Source organism: Equus asinus, chromosome 4, assembly GCF_041296235.1.
Source record: "Equus asinus isolate D_3611 breed Donkey chromosome 4, EquAss-T2T_v2, whole genome shotgun sequence".
NCBI classification, from domain to species: Eukaryota; Metazoa; Chordata; class Mammalia; order Perissodactyla; family Equidae; genus Equus; species Equus asinus.
Genome location: NC_091793.1, coordinates 81,552,973 through 81,575,761, shown reverse-complemented (window position 1 = coordinate 81,575,761; position 22,789 = coordinate 81,552,973). Strand labels below are relative to the sequence as shown.

Below are 22,789 nucleotides of genomic sequence, written 5' to 3'. Positions count from 1 at the left end.
TTTAGTTGTGGCATGTGGGACGCTGCCTCAGCATGGTTTGATGAGCAGTGCCATGTCCGCGCCCAGGATTCGAACCATCGAAACACTGGGCTGCCTGCAGCGGAGCGTGCAAACTTAACCACTCGGCCACGGGGCCAGGCCCAAAAGGTAATAAATTTTATTTTAACCAAAAATTGTTTTCTATTAGGCTGGATTGTGAGGTTTTTTTCTATTTTGTTCCCTCCTGTGTTATTTTCTTTCAAACAGGATATGCTGACTTTTTGATTTGGAAAGTTAAATGAAAATTAAATTTTATTTTATTTTATTTTTTTTGAGGAAGATTAGCCCTGAGCTAACATCTGCTGCCAATCCTCCTCTTTTTGCTGAGGAAGACTGGCCCTGAGCTAACATCCACGCTCATCTTCTTCTTCTTTATATGTGGGACGCCTGCCACAGCATGGCTTGAGGATTGGTGCATAGGTGTGCACCTGGGATTGGAATCGGCAAAACTCGGGCCACCAAAGCAGAACGTGTGAACTTAACCGCTGCGCCACCAGGCTGGCCCCTGAAAATTAAATTTTAAAAAATCTCCTTCCTTGCAAGTCTCTTTCTTTTGTACCACCTTGTCCCTCAAATCAGCCACAACTATAGGTTTACATCTCATGTCTCCTCTCTGGGCTGTGTTGAGTGTTTTACTTAATTTTACAGTCCGATATTTTTGTGGTTATAATATCTTTGCTTTCATCCAAGCCATATTTTAAATGCATCATGCCTATATTTAAAGAGGGACATATAATTGAAACCTCTGACAGTAGAATTTATAAAAAGTCAAAAACAAAGAAAAGGGGGAGATCTGATCTTCTAGACAAATTTTCTCCACTCCCTGAACTTCAAGGATATATTTAATGAGATGGCAGGGGAATGGTACATTTTTGCTTGAAATCTAAGGTCATCCAATTGAAAATGGAAAAAAAATATATGAAAAGGAAAAGTTAGAGGCTAGAGAGAGAGGAAACTGAACTCAAATTTAGTATTCACCAGAATTATCTTATGCAAATTTGTTAATATCTCTGCCCTTTAAATTGCATATCTGTAAATTAAGGATAATATGGTCTATGCTACAGGGTCATTTTAAAGGTTAGAGGGTTAGAGGCATTATATGGAGATAATTTACCAGAGTACATGATATATAGTAATTGCTCAATAAATTGAAGGTATGATACATTAATCTAACAAATATTTTTGGACACCTACTAAATGCAAGTTTCTGATCACTGGAAACACAGCAATGAATAAAACAGACAAAAATATCCCACCTTCATGGATGCTGATAAGTCCTATGGAGGAAACCAAGGCAAAAAAGAGTGAGGGGACACCATGGATGGGGGGCTTTGCAATTTTCAATTGGGTGGTCAAGTCCGCTTCATAAAAAAGTTGACATTTAAGGGAAGTCTGAAGGAGACTGGGAATGAGGGAAATGAATATTCGCCTTTCTAAATGGGCAGCTCCATATGAAAATGACAACTTGGAAGAGCACTCCTCATGTATTCGTGATGGCTTGTCCTTCTGACATCAAGTGAAACACAAATCCCAATTTGAGAGCCCTGGGGCTTCCTCAAATGAGAAAAACTGCAGGTCAAGAAAATGGAGAATTAAAGACTGTGGCTGTATCTCCTGCCCTTTGATTTCCATCTATTCTTGCTTCATTTCTCACATCAAAATATATGTGAATTCTTTAGATTATCAGCAGGAAAATCTTTATTCTATTACATGTTGCATTAAGATTATTATCTTTCTTGTTCCCTCTACTAGAATATCAGGCACAAAAAAATTGTTTCTAGGGAGAAAAATTGACCAGATAACTCTGTGCTTAGAGATGAAAAATAATTTCAGCTATGGTTTGCAACCAGAGCAAGTATAATCTGATTTGGGGCTGCAGCGAGAAAGAGAGAAGATTCTTGACAAGATCACTTCTTTTCTTCTCTCCTTCTCTCTCTCTCTTTTCCCCTGGGTGCCTCAGTATCGAGGCGGTTCTGTCAGTATGGAAAGATGAGAGTAGAATATTAAAAAAGGTGTAGGGCCTCAGGAAAGGGATTACACATATACATTCTGAGTCAAAAGGGCATTGCCATTTGCTTTCCTGTGTCTTCTGGCTCTTGGCCCAGGAACAATACTGCCTAAATGCTTTGCAACTGCAAGAGGCCTAAGAAAAGCCACATTACCAAAATGTTCCATGAAATACAAACTTCGAGACAATGCCACAAAGGGTACTGAATACTGAAGTGTAGAGAATTTGATAGACAACTCAGAAAAGACTGAATCCTGCGTTAACTTTTAATTTATAAATTTTAAACAGATACTTGACTGCTACTTCAGCACATACCTAGAAAGAGAAGTAAATTCTACACATACAATGTTGTAATGTTTAAAAGTTACATTGCGTTACCCTTAATGAAGTGCTAACTTTCTCCTACCTTCTCCATGCCCAAACACAGGATTATAAAATGAAACTACTTGATGTGGCAAGGGTAGTCCAAGAGAATCATGTAGTTGGTGTGACGTCATCAATATGAGTGCGCATGCGCTCACTCATGCGCGCTCTGGCTCTGGCGCACGCGTTCTCAAATAACCTTCAGGGTCTCTCATCTGAGCTTCACTCCATTTGCCTGCCACGTTAATAGTGGTTGAAACACCAAATGTTGCTGAGGAAAATTATCAGTCCTTCATACCCTACTGTGAATAGAGTCTGAGAGCCTGCTGTCCTTGTGGAATAACAAGCAAGAAATCATCAACGGAAAACATCAAGTACCTCGAAGAACAGACAGTGGACAACCACTGTCCTCTTGATCATCACCCTCACTCTCATCATCATGGCTCACGTACTCGGAGCAGGCATGGGAGAGTCTATAGGCTCTGAAAAAAAGCTCTGCTAAGCTACAATACACGTGAAATTGTTCTTAAAGTATCTGTACAGGCATAAATACTATTACGTGAGTCAAAAATGGCCGAAGGAAAATTGTCATGAAAACATATGTGCCGGAACAATGCTCTGGGCGTCAGCCAAATAGCTGAAGGAGCTGTCAGAGGTCAGGGAGTCTACTCTCTACCGTCATCTCTCATTAACTGTAAAATTATAGTTTTAACTGGTTTTATTGTTCCTATTCCTGGCTATAAAATAAACACTGTAGAAAACTTGAAACAGATAAAGGTATAAAGTAGAAAGTATCTACTACTAGAGAAAACAAAAGTTAACGTTTTGGTTTATTTCCTCCTAAGCTCTTCCGTTTTTTTTCTCTCAAGTAAATAATTTTCTTTAGTCTACCCAGGTGAGATCATTGTGTATATGGATTATTTTAATGTTCTCACTTGAGAGTTAAACCGTGAATATATCAAAATTTGTTTGAATTTTGTAGTGGTGACACTATAGTCTTTAAAATGGGTATAACTGGTTATTATCTTTTATAAATATAAATAAAATAAAAGTATACATTTATATAAAGTATATGTAAATGTATACATATATATGTGGAAATATATATGAATATATATTTATATATGGAAATATATTTTTATATATAGTTAGTTTTAAATTTTTTTCTGTTAAGAACAGCCTGACAATAAATCATGAATTTTTGTGCAAAATCTTAATTTTTTCAGGTTAATTCCGAGAACCAGATTTAATGGTTAGAATTGGACCCTTGCTCTTTAGTGATATTAAAAACAAAAAACAAAACAAAACAAAAAACAGGCCTAAGGACAAGGGTGCCAGGTGCTGAGAAAAGATGCAGGCTGAAGAACTGTAGCATGTTCCTAGAGGCCCCATGGGGGTCCAAGACCAGTCCAATTGATGGCGCTCTTGGTGGGGGGCGGGCAGGGGTACAGAGTGGGAGGTGGGGGATATCCGGGAGTCCAGGAGGAGGGGCTGAAGCAGCAGCTGGAGCTGTGATGAGACAGCAGGGGAGTGGCTATTTAGCCAGTATGTCAATATTTTTACAATCAGCATGACCAGGCCTTTGTGTATTAGATGAAGATAGGAACTGTTACTGAAACATAATGCCACATTACTTTTAGGAAAACTTTGTTTCATTTCATATCCTTACCTTTTGTACATGAAAGCTTCCATATCTCTGTAACCTCATCTATATTGCATTTTGGCTTTTTAAACCTTCTCAAATTGTTCTCAGTAAAAATTTGAACTTTTCTTCAAATAAGTTTCTTATATTTTGTATTAAATATCTTATTAGCTAACTAATCAAATATTTTTTCATTTCTATCAATTTGCTGATATTAATAGAGACAAAGTGACAGAAGACCCTGGGTATTGACCCCAATCTCCATAACCCCCAAAACCCTTGTGGCACATGTGATTAGGTTCACCATCTATTAAATGAAGATGACAACAGACCCCCTACGCCAGGGTTGCATGTGTATGTATATTAAATAGCGAAGTTTTATTTAATAGTGTATGTTAAGTGGAAGCTTATTCAATAATTAAGAGTCCGCATCCCACCCTAGCACAAGAACTGGCGAGATACAAATTTGACCTTCAGCAAAATTATAGACAACCACATGCCAGGGTTTTCAAGTACCTTGTAAATAATCAAAACTGTGAATGAAAAACACTCAAATGTTAACAAAAAAAGAATGTGGATCTACCATATTGCTATTTACCTATTTTACTTATATCAGGCCATTACTGCATTCTTATTAATTCTAAGGCTGCACAACTGAGTTTATAGGCTTTTCTAAGTATGCAGTCATTTAATCTGCAAATAATGGTAGCTTTGTCTTCACTCTGCTCATTATCCCCTGTTTTCTTGTTTCAAGGCTTATTGAATTAGCCAAAACAATCTTGTTTACTCTGGTTTTAATGACAAAGGTTCCAATGTTGCAGCATTATGTTAGTTCTCTCAAATCAGCAATGTATTTGTCTTTAAAAATACTTCCATGTTTACTGAAAGTTTTAAATACAATATAATGGGGGAAACTATTTTGGTAAAATTATATATGAGGAATAGTTTTTTTTTTTTAATAATATGGTTATAAATGCCTTTAACAATACTTTATTTCTGAGGCCCAAAACTATGGTTACCTGAAGTAGACAGTCCTAAAGCCTGTAGATTAGTGAATCACCAGAGTCCATATCCTTCCAGTAATGAAGTACCTGCTAGCATGCTGCGCTTGAGTACAATAGTTCTTACTCATTTCAAGTTATAAGCAATTAGAATACAGATTAAAAAGTGTTCATCTATCCAGAAATCCCATTTAAATTACACTTCCTCAATATAGTCAACATGGTGTTAGCCACACCACTCTGGAGAAATGCCTACTTCTTTCTAGAAGGTTACTCATAAAACCATAAATTTTCGGGACTGAAAGTACTTTTAATGGCCCAAACACCCAAGAAATCAGTGCCTGAGTCCCTTCTATTGCGTGCCTGAAAAGTGTTTTTCCAGCTTATGCTGGCCCTCCTAGAGTGACAGAATAAACTATCTCCCAAGATGTGTGCTTCCATTTCTGAACAGGTTTGATCATTAGTAAATTCTAATACTGAACCAAGAAATCTCTCAACCTTTGGCCCAATTCAACCATTCTGTAGTTTGTTCAACAGGAAATATCTGAAGAAGGCTATAAACTCATTCACATTCTTTTTTTCTGGACAAAAAAAAATCCACCAATTCCCAGTATTTCCCCAATCATTCCTAATTTGCTGATACAGACTTTTGTCTTACTCTAGACCACTGGAACACATTAACTTTTGTGTCTTATTACCTCCTGGCTTCTAAAGCTGACACATTGATTCTTCCAGTTCTTGCCCTAATTACATTTGTTCCACTTCTATCCAACCAACTTAGAAGATTAAACTTCAGTGTCACCTTAATATGTCGCTTATGAAAGGAGACAAGATTAATAATCTGATAAAATAAGACTGTTCAAATAGCTGGTCATTACTAAGTACCTAATCTCTCCTTTGCCAAGTCAATAATTAACTTCTATAGCTGCTTAGTATAATTTGTTGTACCGGACTAAGATCCAGACACCTGGGTCTTGTTCTGCCTTCATGGTTCTCAGGTCTCTTATTTGTAAAATGAGGGTTTTGGTCTCTAAACTCGCTTTTGTTTTTTAATCTCTGTAGGAATGCTGGTGTCTATATGTTACAGAACAGGAAAACCACATAACTGCTCTCAACATATGTCATCAAAATCATTGCCAAAAAAATGTTATAAGAGGATTCATACCACCTGTATTTCATATGTGAGTTGCTTCAGTGGATTAAAAAATATTATCTACAAGCATATATACTATTATATTATATATGGTGTGGCAATTGAGTTGGTACACAACAGGCTAATAAAAAAGCTGATAAAATGAGATTATTTGAGTTATAGTCCTGTCTAACCCTTATAAAACTTTCTGGCATTTGAACATGAGAACTAAACAATGCAGCAGATAGAATGATTTTCCTTTAAGCAAAGCCCAGAGCAAGGAGAACACATTGCCCATTACTGCCTTCTGAAACCTTTTTCCAGGCATAAATGTATGTACTGTAAATTAATAGCATTCTCCCTTACCAAAAAGAATATGGGTTTCTTTTTCTCCATGTACCATCTAGCATAAAGACAACACTCATTAAAAGTTGAATAATAATGAAGCTCCATTGGGTGGTTTAATTTTAGGAAGCATCATTGTTGAAGGTGGACCAAAAAGCATATTCTGTGAGATTTAGAATACAATGCAATTGCTCTCAATATCTAAAAACAATTGCTGAAATGAACATGATATGAATACCTTGAATAAAGCAATCCTGGCTGCTCACTGTGTTGCATTAAAGCACACAAACTCATGCACATACACACGCGGCTTTACACTGCCCAATTTGGGCTTTGTAAAAGCTACGTTGTCTGTATTTCCGTTTGTGATTTGTTTTTCTCCTGATTTCCTCTCTCGCTTTTCTCAGGTTCATATAACATTTATTTCATACATTTTCCTAACAGTAAACATATAGTCTGTGGGTAACAGTGCTGCTGACTGACTGTATTTTACTGAGGTGGTAGATTGCTTAAAGACAACATCAAAAAGTTTGCCATCGACTCCCTTTCTTTTGAACTACTCCGAGCCCTAATATTTGTTTGGCTTCTGAACTGAGTTGCCAAACACCCTTCTCCAAAACCTTAGATTCTCTCTTAAACTGTGGAACCTCTCTCCACAGAAACACTAACCTCTATAGAAAAAAGGCAGAAAACAGAAAAGGGTGCGTATGCACCCCCTGCTCATGTTTCTGAAAAGAAAATCAAATAGGCTCTCAAAGAACATAAGCATCAAGTGATATGAAAGCAACAGTTTTATTTAGGGGGTTTTTAGTTTGATTGCTTTTGGTATGTTTTTCCATTGTGGTGGGGAGAAGTGGGAGCACCATTATGAATGCAGAGAGAATATTTGCACCAAAGATATGCAGAATATGATTGATCTGCAGGTGTCTGGGCAACCAAGAGAACATCTAGGAAGTGAAACAAGAGGGGCCTGTACGCTAAGGCCAAAGTAGACCCCTGTAAGATGCATTATGGGAGCTGGGCACAATGTACCAGACAGGGCCAATGGCCTTGTTTGCCAGAGACTGGCGTTCAGTGACTGATCTGGAAGGATATTCAAGCCGCAGAATAATGCAAAAACATCTCAGGCACACTGTAGATTGTGGAACATGTGGGGAGACCATTGCTCTAAGGTAAGGACAGGAAGTTCCTCACTGTATTGCAATATATTGTTCTTCTGCCCAGTGTTTGCAGTTAGGCAATGACAGGTTATCAGGTGAGCATCTCCTAGTTGGGATACGAGCACTCAAACTGCGTGTGGAGTCCTCTCTTCCCAAACACTGCTCTTTCATGCCAGGGACATCTAGACCTAGGGATTTTAAATGTATTGCTCTTGATTTCATGTAGTTTACTTGAGCAGTGAAAGCAAAGTATCTATAGCCTGAATTTCTCTTGGAGTTCTTATATTTCTGATCAATTTCTCATGAAGAGTGACCTTAGAGGGTACCCATATTCACCTCAAGGCAGAGCCAGTTATTAATACAATGTTAGTGCTCAATCAGAAGAACTGCAAGTGTTGCCCCCTTTGTTTTGATAAGTTCTCTGTACTGGCTCCTATGTGCACCTTTATGTAAGGAATCACTGTGTAGGCCAAATGTTCCTTGCTCTAGATAGCTTATAAGCATCTGTATAAATTTACATTAGAAATTCAATTAACTTTATATTAAAAGGTCAATTAACTCGGCCATGATAAAGATTATTTTTAATTGCTTTTCCTTGTAGGGCTTCTCTTCTTGTCCAAGCACAAGTGACACTATCAAATGATAGTCTCATTGCCTGTTGCTTGCCTGAAACTCATATGCAAAACACACTAGAAATGACTGTCTTGGTTAAATGAATTAACAGGACACTCTGTGCAGTTCACCACTCTTAGAGTCCTTAGGACTCAAAATATCGGTAAGCAATAATAGAGTATTTCAGCTTAAACACTCTCTCTAAGATCATTCATGACAATATCCTTTATTATTTGTTCTTATTGGTTTTTGTGTCCTTGGTGAAAGATGATAATAAAGTAAAATGATTTTAAGAGTTAGTCCTTATTACATTATATCACAGTGTATTTTATTAAAAACTGAACAAATAATGACATCAAAAACTAGCTGTCCCATTCTATTAGAGAGCTCTTGGTTACCTTTGGTTTTATTTATTTATTTATTTATTTGAGGAAGATTAGCCCTGAGCTACCATCCGTGCCCATCTTCCTCTACTTTATATGTGGGATGTGTACCACAGCATGGCTTGACAAGTGATACATGGGTCCACACCCAGGATCTGAACCGGTGAACCCCAGGCCACCAAAGCGGAATGTGCTAACTTAACCTCTGCGCCATCAGGCCAGCGCCACCTTTGTTTTAATATGTGCCACAATTCACTCATTCATGTGGCACTGGAGCACTCAAGAGGTTACCACTTGGCACTGTGTAACAAGTGGTAATGGAGTGTCCACTTATCAAGTGGTAACCAATACTAAGCTATCACTCAGTCATTGTTTCAAAAGAAAACAATAAATAAATAAAGATATGTATAAATATATACATACATAATATAATATATATGACTATATTTTATATATTAATATATTAACTCAGACCTCCAAATTACTAGCAACTTAAAAAATAAAGCAAACACTACTCAGGAATTTGATATGAGGCAAAGTCTGAAGATGAACTTTTTTGTTTCATTTTTGCAGAAGGGACCAGCTTGCACCTTACAGGAGCAATAACAATGTGCTAAGCACCTTATAAACATCAATATAATTCTCACTACAACCCTATGAGATATAACTCATTTTTCCCATTTTACTGATGAGCAAACTAAAGCTTATGTTGCAGCCAACGTCACACAGTTCATTAGTGGCAGAGGCAGAAATGACACCCACATCAATCTGCCTTTCCAGACTTCCCATTTTCCCCTGGGCTCAAAGCACAGGCTCTAAGAGCAGTGAGGCCAGGAAAAGCTTATGAAAGGGTGTTTGGGAGTGTGTCAAATGCTTAGAGGGCAGTATTGAAACTGGAGCAGAGGAAGGGGATGGTTTAGGCCAGTGCAACTCAAAGAGTGGGGTCACAAGAGTCTATGTCATTAAGCATATTTTCCCCACAACAGTACTTTTTCAGTGAAGGGAGCTGTGTGTTGATTTACAGTCCAGGGCATGCTTCTTATCTCCTTGTGGACCAGTAACAGCTTGCAAACCAGCAACCAGTCCATGGGCCACACTTTAAGCGGAGCAAGCTTAAGGAATGTATTACGAAATTTTCCTTTTCTGTGAACAGTTAAATCATTTTGGATAAAAGTTATCCAAACATGTCCTATATGTTTCTCTATTTATAAAAAAGAAAGCCACATCTTATCCACATTACAGATAGTAATGAAGGCTGAAGTCCCAAACCCTATAAATCTACAGGGGCATTCATCTTAGTTGAAGTGGTATTGCCCTTACTTTTAATAAGCTAATCTTTTCCAACAGCAAAGGAAAATAGCTTTCTTAAAGAATGAACAATATAGCCATCAAACAACATGATGTTTGGAGTGAAATACAAATTTTTAAAATGTGTTATTCATACCTGCACCTCCGCCAATGCTTAGAATCTTAATTTCTGACTTTTTGTCTCCAATCCTGCAAAAACAAATGCATGTAGTTTAAGAAAAATGTGTTAGGTGCTTTGTAAAATCTGATTATCAGGTTTAGTTGAAGAGAAGAGACTGAAATTACAGTGAACAAAAACTAGGCCAACATGAAAGGTCACAATCATTTCAGTGGTTATATTGTTGTCTTGAGCAACCTGTAGAAATATAGGTTCCATTCATTAACAGTCTTTAACTGGGAGACTTTTAGAAACAGCATTATAAACTTCTCAGAGGTAGGAAAACCATTGGTTTAGAGATTGTTTGGAGAACAAGAATAGAAAAAGTAGTATGCTAAGAGAAATAAGTCAGATGGACAAAGTCAAACAGGATACGATCTCACTCATAACAACAACAACAAATAAACACATAAAGATTAGATTGGTGGTTACCAGAGGGGAAGCAGGGGGCGGGAAGGGGTGACTGGGCACATGTGTACCATGACGGATGGTAATTAGTCTTTAGGTGGTGAACATGATGTGGTCTACACAGAAATCGAAATATAATAATATGCACCTGAAATTTATATAATGTTATAAACCAGTGTTACCTCAATTAAAAAAGAAAAGAAAATATTAAATGTAAAAAAAAGAAAAAGTAGGCCTTTGAGTCTAGTGATATCATCAGACATTCATTGTAGGTGGGGGGAAAGCTAAGGGGATTCCCACTATCTCCAGGATATCTGCCTTCCATCCTTCCTTCTGGCTAACTTCCTTTCAACAAACAAAGGTTTATTAAACATTTATTATATGCCCATCCTAGGCATTGAGGATATAAAAATGAATAAGACACTACTTTGCTCTCAATTTGGAATCTGAGATAATAAAGCCCAGCATTATAGCTCTAGGACTAGAAATAGAGTGGAACTGATGCAATGGGAAGCAGCAGTGGGACTTGCTTTAGATGATGTAAAGGGGTCAGAAAAACAACGAGTGCACAGTGATTGCCCAGTCTCCAGCTTTGATGACTTAATTAAGTGTGGTGCCAAAAAGGAAGCTGGAGAATATAGTTTAGCGGCAAATTTATGTTTCGTCAGGGTTTTTTTTTTCTTTTTTTTTGTTTTCTGTTTTTGAGAAATCTGAATTCAACAGACATTTAGATAGGCAAGATTTAAGCTGGGTGAGACAGAGGTCAGGATCAATGATGTATTCTGGAGAATTACTGTCATAAAGTAATGGTCAAAACTAGGAAAGTAGATTCCACCACCCAAGGATATGGCACATTGTTAGAAGAGTGGTGGATGATGATGTAATGCCAACTTTTAAAAGTCACTGGATTATGTGGAATATTCAAAGTAGAGGAAAATGGTAAAGCTCAGAGAGATGGTAGGACAATTAGATGGATGATAGGACAATTACAGGAGGAGAAAGCCATCAGTAGTGTCACAGGTGGCAATGTACTACTAAAAAATAAAAAAGGAAAAATATGCATTGAATTTGGCAATATGAATATCTTTTTCATAACAGCAGTTTTAAAAGAAGATTGAAAGCAGAAGTCAGATAGCTGTGGGATTCAAAGTGAACTTGTTAAAGAGGAAGATCTAGAGATCATTGAAATAGGATGAATGAGTGAACAGAGAAAGGAATGATGGCTAGAGGTGAACATGAACTGAAAGAATGGTATTTGTTTGGGCTTTGGGATGGTAAATGAGCCTGTTTTGCAGCTGAAGTAAAAGAGCCTACACAGACTAATAGGATGAAGACAGGTGGAAGCAAGGTTCTTAAGGAAATTGGAAGGAGTCAAGGACACCTATGAATGAATTGCCTTCCTTGGTTCTAATTATCTTCCAGCTCATGCATCCTAATACACTCGTCCCTATCTATCCTCTTGGTTAATTCTTAAAAATGCTTATATCTGTGGGTACCACAATGAGGCTATGCAGGAAAGGACCCAGACTGAAATCTCAGCTTCCTTATATGTTACCTTGGGCAAGTAGTTTAACTTCCCTACATCTTTATTACCTATGAAACAGGATAATAATACCACTTACCTTATAGGACTGAAATCGTATTTTTTATGGAGGTGTTGTGAGGATTAAATGATTTAATTCATGTAAATCTCTTAGAAATGTGTCTGCACATGACAAGCACTCAACATATATTAGCAATCATTATTATTCCAGGCACAACTATGTGATTTACATGAATTAACTCTGAATCCTCACAACCCCTGTAACAGGTATTATTATTATCCCATTTCACATATTACAGTGATAACTAACAATTACTGAAAACTTACTATTTTCCAGGCAAGGATCTAAATCCATTACATGCAACAACAACCAACAACTATTTATAGCTATTTACTGTAACTTACACCATCCCCTCTCCACAGCCAGAGATATCACTGAAGGATTCCTCCCTGGGGAAACAGAGAATCTGAGAATTCCCTAGCATATGGCTGAGTCCATATCCAATTACTACAGTGAGAGACAGAGACCAAAAGAAAGAGAAAAAGGGAACTCAGCAGAGACATATAGAGAGCAGAGGAAAATTTTATAATAGATAAGAGAAGGTATTACATCTGTGAAAGATGAACAGGATGGTATAAAAAAAAAAGGACATTCTTGTAAATTAAAAATATAATAGCAAAAAATAAAAAGGAGCTGAGAGAGAAAATTGTAGAAAACTGGAAATATAAGAAAATTAGAGAATCAGTTCTAGAGGTCTGGTGTTTGATGACTAGAAGTTCCAGAAGGAGAAAAACAGAGGGGAGGAATGATTAAACAATAGCAAAGTTTCCCTGAACTGAGGGATCTGAATCTTGATTGAAATGGCCCAGGGACTACACACGTAAATGGGTGAAAAAGACCCACACCACAACTCATTATCTAAAAATTTCCGAATACTTGATACAAGAGAAGATCCTGAAAGCTTCTAAGTAGAGAAAACAAAAACAAAATAACAACAAAAATGTCACAAGCCGAAGATGAGGAATTTGAAGGGCATTGGATTTCTCTACAGTAACTCTAGTAGCTAAATAAAAGACAATGAAAAATTACCTTTGAATTTCTGATATAACATCATTTCAGGATAGAGTTTTATACCCAAACTATCTAACAAACATGAGCATGGAGTGAAGACATCTTTAAACACACAAAGTCTCGAAAAGTTTACCTCCCATGCACTCTTCTTGGGACGCTCTTAAAGGATTAGCTGAAGAAAAAGAAAAAGACTAAGGAAACCAAGAAAAGAATGGCATGAGATCCAGAATCAGGGAATCCAATACTGGAGAGAAGAGAAGAGAATTTCCAGAAGGTGAAATAAATTCCCTCATTAGTAGTTGTATAGCAGGCCAAAAGCCAGTCACTTCAGGTTGGAATAAAAGAACAGAGAGCTTCAGAAAAGATGTTCTCTTGGGGAAAATATTACAGATTACTTGGTCACTTGGAATATATTGAGAGGTAATTAATACTTATGTTTGGTGTATAAATAATGGTTAAGTATATAGAAAACTAAGAAAAGAAACTAAAATCAAGAAAATAGTTAACTCTAGGAAAAGGAAAAATCCGTACATGAAAGGAAATGTAATTGTTAGTATAATGCATTGTTTAATTATGAATAATATGTACATAGGAAAAATGATATGAACAAATTATATAGCCAAAAATTTTGACATAAATATATTGATATGATAGGGAAGGAAATGTGCAAGTATATTTAGCTCTTTTAATACAGTAAAATTAAGAAGGAGAAGAATAACATGTTATTTAGAATTAGGAAAGAAAATTCCCTAAGAAACAACTAAAAGATTTTAGCATGTTGACAGTGGTCACTTCTGGAAAGTGGGAGTCAGGGATGGGAGTAGGGCAAGGAACCAGTATTTTTGTCATTATTGTTGTTATAAGCTTTTTAGAAACATTAGCTTTTTAAAAAAAATTATAAATGAAAAATGAAGCAGGCATGTTGCCTACTTATAACTTATAAACAACTTTAAGCAGCTATTTTAAAGGTCCTTCAGCTAAATCTCATTACAAATATCACCCTCAGGAAAATAGTACTTTTTCAAATGAATGATACTTCGATTTAGATCATTCCTAATTATATATTACCACTATAATGCAAACTTAGTTATGCCTTTGGAAGTTCTTCAGTCTTTCATAAACTCTATATTCAGTATCTCCAATTACACTGTATACACTTTGAAGACAGGGCTCATCATTCACTATGTTACATCCATCTATGGTGCCTCTTCAAACCAAACTGATGGCTGAAGGAAACCAAGGATCTGGATAAGCTACAGACGTGAACACAGAAGTCTAGTACTGCAAAATAACTCAGAAATTAACTCATTACCTCTAATTTTAGAAATGAGCAAAAAGACCCAAAGAAGTACACTATAATTAGTTCCTAGATAAGAAGTTGTCTGTATTTGCTGTCTGCTTTGACTTTTAACTATCCTATTACTTATTAATATATTCTATAATACTCTATTTTTAAAAATCACACTTAAAAACTGAACCATGAAAAATAGAAAAGGAAACAGAATTCCTTATACATCCAAGAATGCCTGTTCTGGTCAGGCAGAGGTACTGTCCTGGTGAAAGAATTTAGGCCTACAATAGAGAAATCCAGTAAAAGATAAAAATATCAGTTTCCTTCGCTGTTGCAAATTGGATCCACAGTCATTTCTTCCCAGTTTTCCATCATTATTTCCTGAAACAGAGTATGTTACAGCAATCCACCCCCAGATGGGTGATTTGATTATCTTTAGCATGTGGAATCTGTTACTCTTATAATGCTTATCGGCTCTGGCACAAATTGAACACATTAATCACCAAAAAAAAGGAGTCTGCGAGAGAAGGATAGGAACTAGTGAGTTTCACTGATAATGGGAAAATGCTTTTTTGCTAATATTAAGTTGAAAGGAAACGACATTTTTTCTTTTTTTTGGAGAGTGATAACTATAATAATGGATAAGGAAAATGAATTTAAATAGATGTTAGGAGAACTGAGAGGCACCCTCTCAACCCTCAGGGGCAAACAGTATTTGGCAATTACTTATATTTGATTCTAATGAAAATACTAGACTCTGTTTGGGACGTTTTTGAAATGTAAAATTTGGAGGGGCAGCTGAAAAATCTGAGCTGAAAGATTTGTATCTTATCTTCTCCCAAATGAACGTGGATTTGTGCCTTCAATGGTTAACGTTTATCTCGGTGCAGCTGGAAATCCTGCACGAATCTGCGCCTCTGAACATTTGCAGCGAAGGTCTAACTAAAGCTCCGCAGGGGAAGGGGCGCGGGGGCCGAGCGAGCCTCTCGGTAGCGCGTTCTTATCCCCGCGCCCAGCCCGCGCCCCTGGCTCGCCCCATCCATCACTGCACCAAACGAGCCCAAGGCTTGTCCCTTTGACAAAAACGTCCTTTTTTGTTACCTTGCTATTATGCCTGGCAGCTTCTTGTCCATGAATTCCTGCATGCACTGGTGTTCCGTGGAATTGTCGAGAAACTTCCGAAAACAATCAACGTATCTGCTGTGGTCAGAAAACAAGCTCCTCATGGAAGATGCCATATTTGCTTTTGTGAGAAAGACAGGGAAGGAAACAGGTTTAACTTCCCTCCTTCCTTCTCCTCCCAGTTCCTTTTCTCTCCCCACCCCCACCAATTTCTATCCAAAAAAAAAAAAAAACAAGCTCGCTTTGAATTTAATATGCAGGAGGGGCTGGTCACTTTACTAAGTAAGGAGAGTAACTAAGTCAGTCTTTGTGGAGGATTTTGTGCTGAAACTTTAACCCCTACACAGTTGTTTTATAAGAAAGAGGGAGAATAAAGCAAGGCAGTAAATCCACTGCTGAAACTTGTTTTAAAACTCCTGAAGTTCAGAGAGTTGTGAAAACAGACCGCATTCTAATCACTTCCTGTTAGGACAGCAGCTGCCAGGAGCCAGTTCCAAGTGAGAAGTGGCTGCTTTAAGGGCGAAAGGTGACAAAGGCAGGAATAAACACACTGGCTACAAGGCTAGATACCACTTTCAGAAATCTACAGCTGCTGAAATCTTTGACATAAGATTGTCCTCTGCATCCCTGCTTTCTGTGGAAGAGCTTCGTGCCTCCCCACCCCTCAGCACTTGGACTTGCTGTGATTCAGGACAGTCTCTTTAGAGAAAGCATCAGGGAGGAACCAGAGAACTATGAGCTAGGAAGTCTCAGAAGCCTATGGGGGAAAGGAGGGAGATTCCAGAGGAGTCTTAGGGCAGGAATGCAGGACACGGGGTAAAAGGATTCCATAGGAATCCTTCCCTAAATGCTTCTGAACAGGGGATCATAGGTACTTAGGGTTGGATGAGCCTTTGGAGGCCCAGGGGTGTCATCCATCAAAAGACCCAAAGTGTTAAAGCATCTATACACTGGGCCTTTTACCTGGAAGGTGGTCTTTAAGAAGGCCACGACTTATCCAACACAGGACTTTTAATAATAGTATCCAACTAGTGGAGGAGTTATGAGAATTAAATGAGTTAATTCATACACATCCCTTAGAACTGCGTCGTCACATAAACCATCCCCTTCCTCCGACTCAGTTCTAATACTGCCCTCTAAGCATTTGGCACACTCCCCAACCCTCTTTTATAAGCATTTCCTGGCCTCCCTGGTCTTAAAGCCAGTGCTTTAATCCCAGGGGAAAATGGGAAGTCTGGAAAGGCAGATTGATGTGGGTGTCATTTCTGCCTCTGCCACTAATGAACTGTGTGACGTTGGCTGCAACGTAAGCTTCAGTTGGCTCATCAGTAAAATGAGAACAATGAATTATGTCTCTTAGGGTTGTAGTGAGAATTATGTGGATAACGTTTATAAAGTGCTTAGCACATTGTTACTGCTCCTGTAAGGTGCAGGCTGGTCCCTTCTGCAATAATAAAACAACGAAAAAGTTATCCTTTGATTTATGGACACAAAATTGTTTTCTATCATTTTCACATGTCATGAAATATTACTCTTCTTTGATATTTTTCAATTATTTAAAAATGTAAAAGTTATTGTTAACTCATGGACTGCACAAAAACGAGTTGTGGGCTGGATTTGGCCCATGGGCTCAAGTTGGCTGACTCCTAATCTAGCTTCTAGGCCCCGCTATGCTACTTCTTAACTCCCATTGCTGTCCAACCAGCCTCACCTTCCTCCAACTGACTCTCTCAAGCTTTTGGGTTCTTCTTTTACCATCTTCCACTCTTGTCTTTAGAACTTAATCCAAATCATTCATTCATGTATTTGTCTATGGAACAAATATTTGGTAGGGGACTACTGTGTGCTATTCTACTGAGAAGAAATTTCCTTGACCTTATCTTGAAAAGTTCCTACTAAAACCTACCTTTAACTGAAACATAGTCTTCTCCTGCGGAGAAAACTGCCTCACTCGTCAAATCTTCTCCAGCGGAGTCTGCTGTTCATGTGTGTCTCATTAAGGATTTCGTCTCCATTCCCGTTGCTTCCACCCTACTTGAGATTCTCTTTTTTTTTCACCTGCAGTGCTATTTTTCTTACTGGCCCTCCTGAGTTAGAGTCACACAGATCCTGGTCAATTTTATTGTCTCTGCCAAGTTCAGTGTTTTAAAGCACAGTTTTGATAAAGTCACTCCTCTTCTCCAAAATGTTTACTGTCTCCTCACTGTTCCCCAAGTTAAGTCCAAGTCTCATTCTGTGGCCCTCCCAAGTCATCCAGACTTCTGTTCTGTTTTCCTTTAGGCTTACCATTGCACCCCTTCAAAGTACGGCTTCTCGGGATATATCCCCGTGCCTTCCTGCATGTAGTCTCCCCTCGTAGTCGTCCCTCCTTCTATAATGGCTAGCTTTCCCTCTTACCCCACTCACTGAAAAGCTCCCCATTCTTCATGTGCTGCCACTTTCCTGAAGCCTTCCATGTTTCCCTCAAAAGGATTAGCACTCATGCTCTTAATTTCTGAGCCTCATACAACTTTGACAGCATTCATCCTTGTGTTATGGTCTATTAATATATTTGCCTTATCTCCCCTGCTAGTCCCATGTGATTGTTTGTTGTTATGTTATGTGCCATCAAGTCACCTACAGCTCCTGGCAACCCCCTGTATGAGTGACGTCCACATTGTCCTATCCTCAACATCCCTACTCAGCTTCACATGATTGCCAGCTCATAAAGACAGGAACTGAGTCATGATTATTCTCTCCGTTGTGTGTTGCCCACGGGAGGCTTTTAATTATTTTAAATGATTAAAATTGTGCTTGAGCATTTCCACTTTTGAGATGTTCTCCACTATCAGATGTTCTTCATCTCTTTCATTATTGAGCAACTCTAATTGTTGTTAATACCTCTAACAATTCCATTTATTGAGCATTTACTATGTGCCAGGAACTGTGTGCATCTTTTCAAATTTAGTATAGGACTTTCACTTTGCAGTACCTCTGTAAGCTTCCCTATATTACAGATGGAAAACCGAGATTCTGGGAGGTTGGGTCCTTTGCTCAAGGATGCCTAACGAGGAAGTGGCAGGACTGGGCATGTAATTCTAGTTTGTCAAATCCCAGGACCAGTGCTCTCACAAAAGTCTTTCCATTCAGCCAAAATCTGCCTCCCTGTAACTCCTACATAGTGTTCCTCTCTCTGCTTGCTTAAACTAAACAGAATGAGTCTAATTCCTTCTCCATATAACACCCGTTGAAAAACTTGAAATTGGATCTTAGGACAGCCCTACTCCTACAGGTGTCCCTTCCATAGTTCATAGTTCTCACTCCATTCAGGCTACTACAACAAGAATATCATAGACTGGGTGGCTTCAACAACAAGTATTTATTTCTCACATTTATTTCTGGAGCTGGGAAGTTCAAGATCAAGGCACTGGCAGATTCGGTGTCTGGTGAGGGCTTATTTCCTGGTTCTTAGCTGTCTTCTCACTGCATTCTTATGTGTCAGAAGGGTCAAGACAGCGCTCTGGGATCTGTTGTATATGAACACTAATCCCTTTCAAGAGGGCTCTACCCTCCTGACCTAATCACTTCCCAAAGGCCTCCCCTCGTAATACCATCACATTGGGGGTCTAGATTTCAATATATGATTTGGGGAGTGTACAAACGTTCAGTCCATAACGGTTCCTAATTATTTCCTTTACAATATAGCTTTATATAATCCATTACGCTGCTCTCCTTCTTTGGACAAGCTCTAGTTGGTCAGGGTTCCTTTAAAAAATTGGTGTCTGGAAACAAACACAATGTACCAAAGGCTGCCTAACCAGTGCAGACTCTTACTGTCCAGCTTTAGGCTAGACTAGTGTTTCCCAACAATGTTCTGCACAACCCAAGTTCTTTCAGGTGTTACTAGGTGCTCTCCAAAAAAAATGACTTCCATGGTCAAATAATTCAGAAAGTAGCATATTCAGTTGCTTCCTCTGGATAGTCATAATGGACATTAACATATCAAAGATTCATAAAACATTTGTCACTTTCCCTGTTGAAAGCCAATACACTATGTTTATAGCATTTCTCTGGTTAGTCTTTTGGCCCCTTCAAAAATAAAAGAGGGAATCTTGTTGTTTTCACCATGACTTGATTTTGAGTAAATGCTGGTTTTGACAATCACAACTTCCTTTTACAATTGCATATAGGATATCTGTTTCATAATCCTTAATGCATCTGGAGTGTCCCTAGGGATTAAAACATCTAACTGGCTGTTTGGAATTACTAAATTTTGAGAATCCGTCTTTTCTGCTTTTTTTGAAAATGGGGGCAACAGTCTGGCATATCTATTATTTTCCATGACTTCTAAAGGTTACTGGCAACAACATCGTTATTGCTTTTACAAATCATTTTAGTATATTGGGATGTGATTCTTCTAGGCCTTGAAAGATTGCCTAATTTAGAATTCTTAGCAGTTTCCTTACCTATTTTGGGCTTCTGTCCCCTGTTACCTACCATTTATTAAGCTGTTACTGTGTCAAAGTGCCTTCCATACCTTATTTCATTTAATACTCCTAACCCTCTGGGGATGGAACTATTGATATCATGAAGCAAGGCTGAGAGCAAATAAATTGTACAAGATCATGTAACTCATGAGAGAAGAGTCTGGATCCAAATTCATGTTGGTTAATTCCGTGGACCATTTTCTTTTTTTAATTACATCATACTACCCCACCACTCCGTACCTTTCCAACATGAAGATCATTTGCCATGTTAGAGAAGACTGAAACAAAGAAAAAGTGGACTAATTCTGTATTCTTTCTATCACCTATTAATATAATACTATCCATGCTAAGTCAAAAAGCAAAGGGTTTCCCTTGTTTATTCTTGTTGTTCTGTAAGTGCTATGCCAAAAAACAAACAAAGGAACAAAAGAGAAGAATAAACAATAGCAAAATCCTAAGGACTCATTTTATTGTACATAGCGTTCTTCAGCTATCTCCATTCACCCTGGTCTGTAGCCTTCTGAACAGTATTCTTATTGGCCTGGCCTCTTATCCTTAGTTGAATGCCCCATAGCACAACGTATATGTATATTATAATGGCAGTATTGTTAAATTATCTTAATCAAATAGTTAGAAGAGTCCCATTTTATTTTCCCTTGTTAAGAAAAGGAGGAAGGTATCTGATGAAAATTGATTGGCTCACTTGATGTGCTGGTTTGTTTGAAATTTAGCAGGCAGGCTGACCCAACTGTGGTCTTAAATGGAGGTTTGAAATCATAGTACATAAAATTTTAGAGCTTGATTAGTCTGGTAATTTCAGGCAAATATGATAGATATCGGGAATCTTACTTTCAACAGGACATTTGGCTAAGTTTCTCCTAAGTGTAGAAGCAAGCCAAGAAGCAAGAGACCTGACTGTAACACAAGCTTAGCCTCTTGCCAGGTAAATGACTTTGGGTAAACGAAGTAACCACTCTAAATTAACCCCCCTCCCTGCTATATATAAATATGGGGAAAGAAAGTAGACTAGATGATCTTTAAGGTTTCTTGAAGTTCTAATTAGTCTTCGTCTTTTAAAAGAGAATAAATTACTATGGGCTCATTAAACTAAAAATAGGTATATACGTAGCTAGTAGAGCCACTGTATCCAAAGACTGTCAATAAATCATAAATGATAACCTGAAGCTAGTCTCTGGGTAAGCAGCCCCTTGAATTTATATAAAATGCCATTAGCCACATTTTATCAATGTAAGTTGCTTAAGCTCACACAGCTGGTAATAATGCCATATGTCTCATTGTTTTTAATGGCATAGTTATTTCAATTGCACTTTATTAACATGGACTTTATAATGGTTTTGTTTTAATTAACTTAAAACAGAAAAAAAAAGGCCCCAAATACCCAGAGAGGAGACAAACCAAATGAAATAATGCAGAAGAAATATTTGGAGAATAATTAGTTGAGACAGAAGAGGGTGAATGGGTAAACAAAGAATGTTAAAAGCTATAGAATAGTAATCAGTGATATTTAGAGGCATAAAGCTTATGTGAAATGATTAAGGGTAGGAACAAGTAATGAGACAAGACAAAGAAGAAATAGTCTGTGAAATTGGTAAACAGAGACCTCATTAAAATGGAGTCAGGAGGCCAGAAGGGGGAGTGCTCATGCCCTGTGTCCATAAAAGAGGCCAACAGGAAAGAGAAAGGCTTCCTCTTCTTGACTGACAAAAAGCTCAGCCAATGAGAGACTGTCCCAACTCAGCCAATGAAAAGCTACCACACTTTGAACTTTCAATTCCTCCAGTGGACTCTTAGTTTACAATAGCCCTCCCAACTTCCTCTTCCCCTTTATGAAAGAATTTCTCCTGACCTTGCAGCTCTGGGACTTACACATGGCTTGCCATGGTTGCAGACCACTAATTGCAATTCTTTGCTGATCCTGAATAAGCCTATTTTTTTCTGGAGAAGTAACTGGCTGTCTGTTTAAGGTCAACAGTTCGTATTTAATAATCCAAAATTTTTAAAAAATCACCTGGAAAGGTCTAGATCCCCTTTCAAAGATAGAGGTTGGTAAGTATTCAGAACCTGGTAAGTTATCAGGAACTGGACAGTTATCAAAAAACAAAAACAAAGGGCCAGGTCAGTGACATAGTGGTTAAGTTTGCATAGTGGACAGCCTGGGATTCACTGGTTTAGATCCCGGGCATGGACCTATGCACCATTTATCAAGCCGTGCTGTGGCAGGCATCCCATATATAAAGTAGAGGAAGTTGGGGATGTTATCTCAAAGCCAGTCTTCCTCAGCAAAAAGAAGAGGGTTGGTGGCAAATGTTAGCTCAGGACTAGTCTTTCTCTGAATAAATAAATAAATGAACATAGAAGAAAAGTTCATCAAACAAGCTTTGCCTGAGTCCATAAGATCATCTCAGTTACTGACTTCAGTGACCCTAAGAGGTAGGTCTAAGGTTGAATTAGGGATGTGGTGAAGGTTAAGGGTTCATGTAAGAGAAGTTTTTATAGAAAGAGTGGTAATGGTAAACAAACTTCTGCAGCATTTGGTGCAGAGGCGTGTGCTCAGGGATATGCTGGACTAGAACAGTTTCCCATCCGGGAAGCCTTATGTATGCATCCAGAGACTTAAAGGAATACTCATGTCCATGGGACCCAAAGATTACTTTTTAAAAAATCATCAAAGCATAATTTATATACACTAAAGTACACAAATCTCAAGTGCATAGGT

General features: G+C 38.0%; 1 protein-coding gene across 1 annotated transcript in view; it reads right to left on the bottom strand.

Moving 5' to 3' along the window:
• The window catches only part of HNMT (histamine N-methyltransferase), a 41,299-nt gene extending 24,858 nt beyond the window's left edge, over window positions 1-16,441 (bottom strand). Inside the window, exons 1-2 of the mRNA XM_014863899.3 lie at window positions 15,566-16,441; window positions 10,130-10,182 (exon numbers count right to left, since the gene is read on the bottom strand). Coding sequence (XP_014719385.1) covers window positions 10,130-10,182; window positions 15,566-15,702 — 190 coding nt within the window. The 5' untranslated portion in view covers window positions 15,703-16,441. The remainder of the gene's footprint in view (window positions 1-10,129; window positions 10,183-15,565) is intronic.
• Between the last annotated feature and the right edge of the window lie 6,348 nt (window positions 16,442-22,789).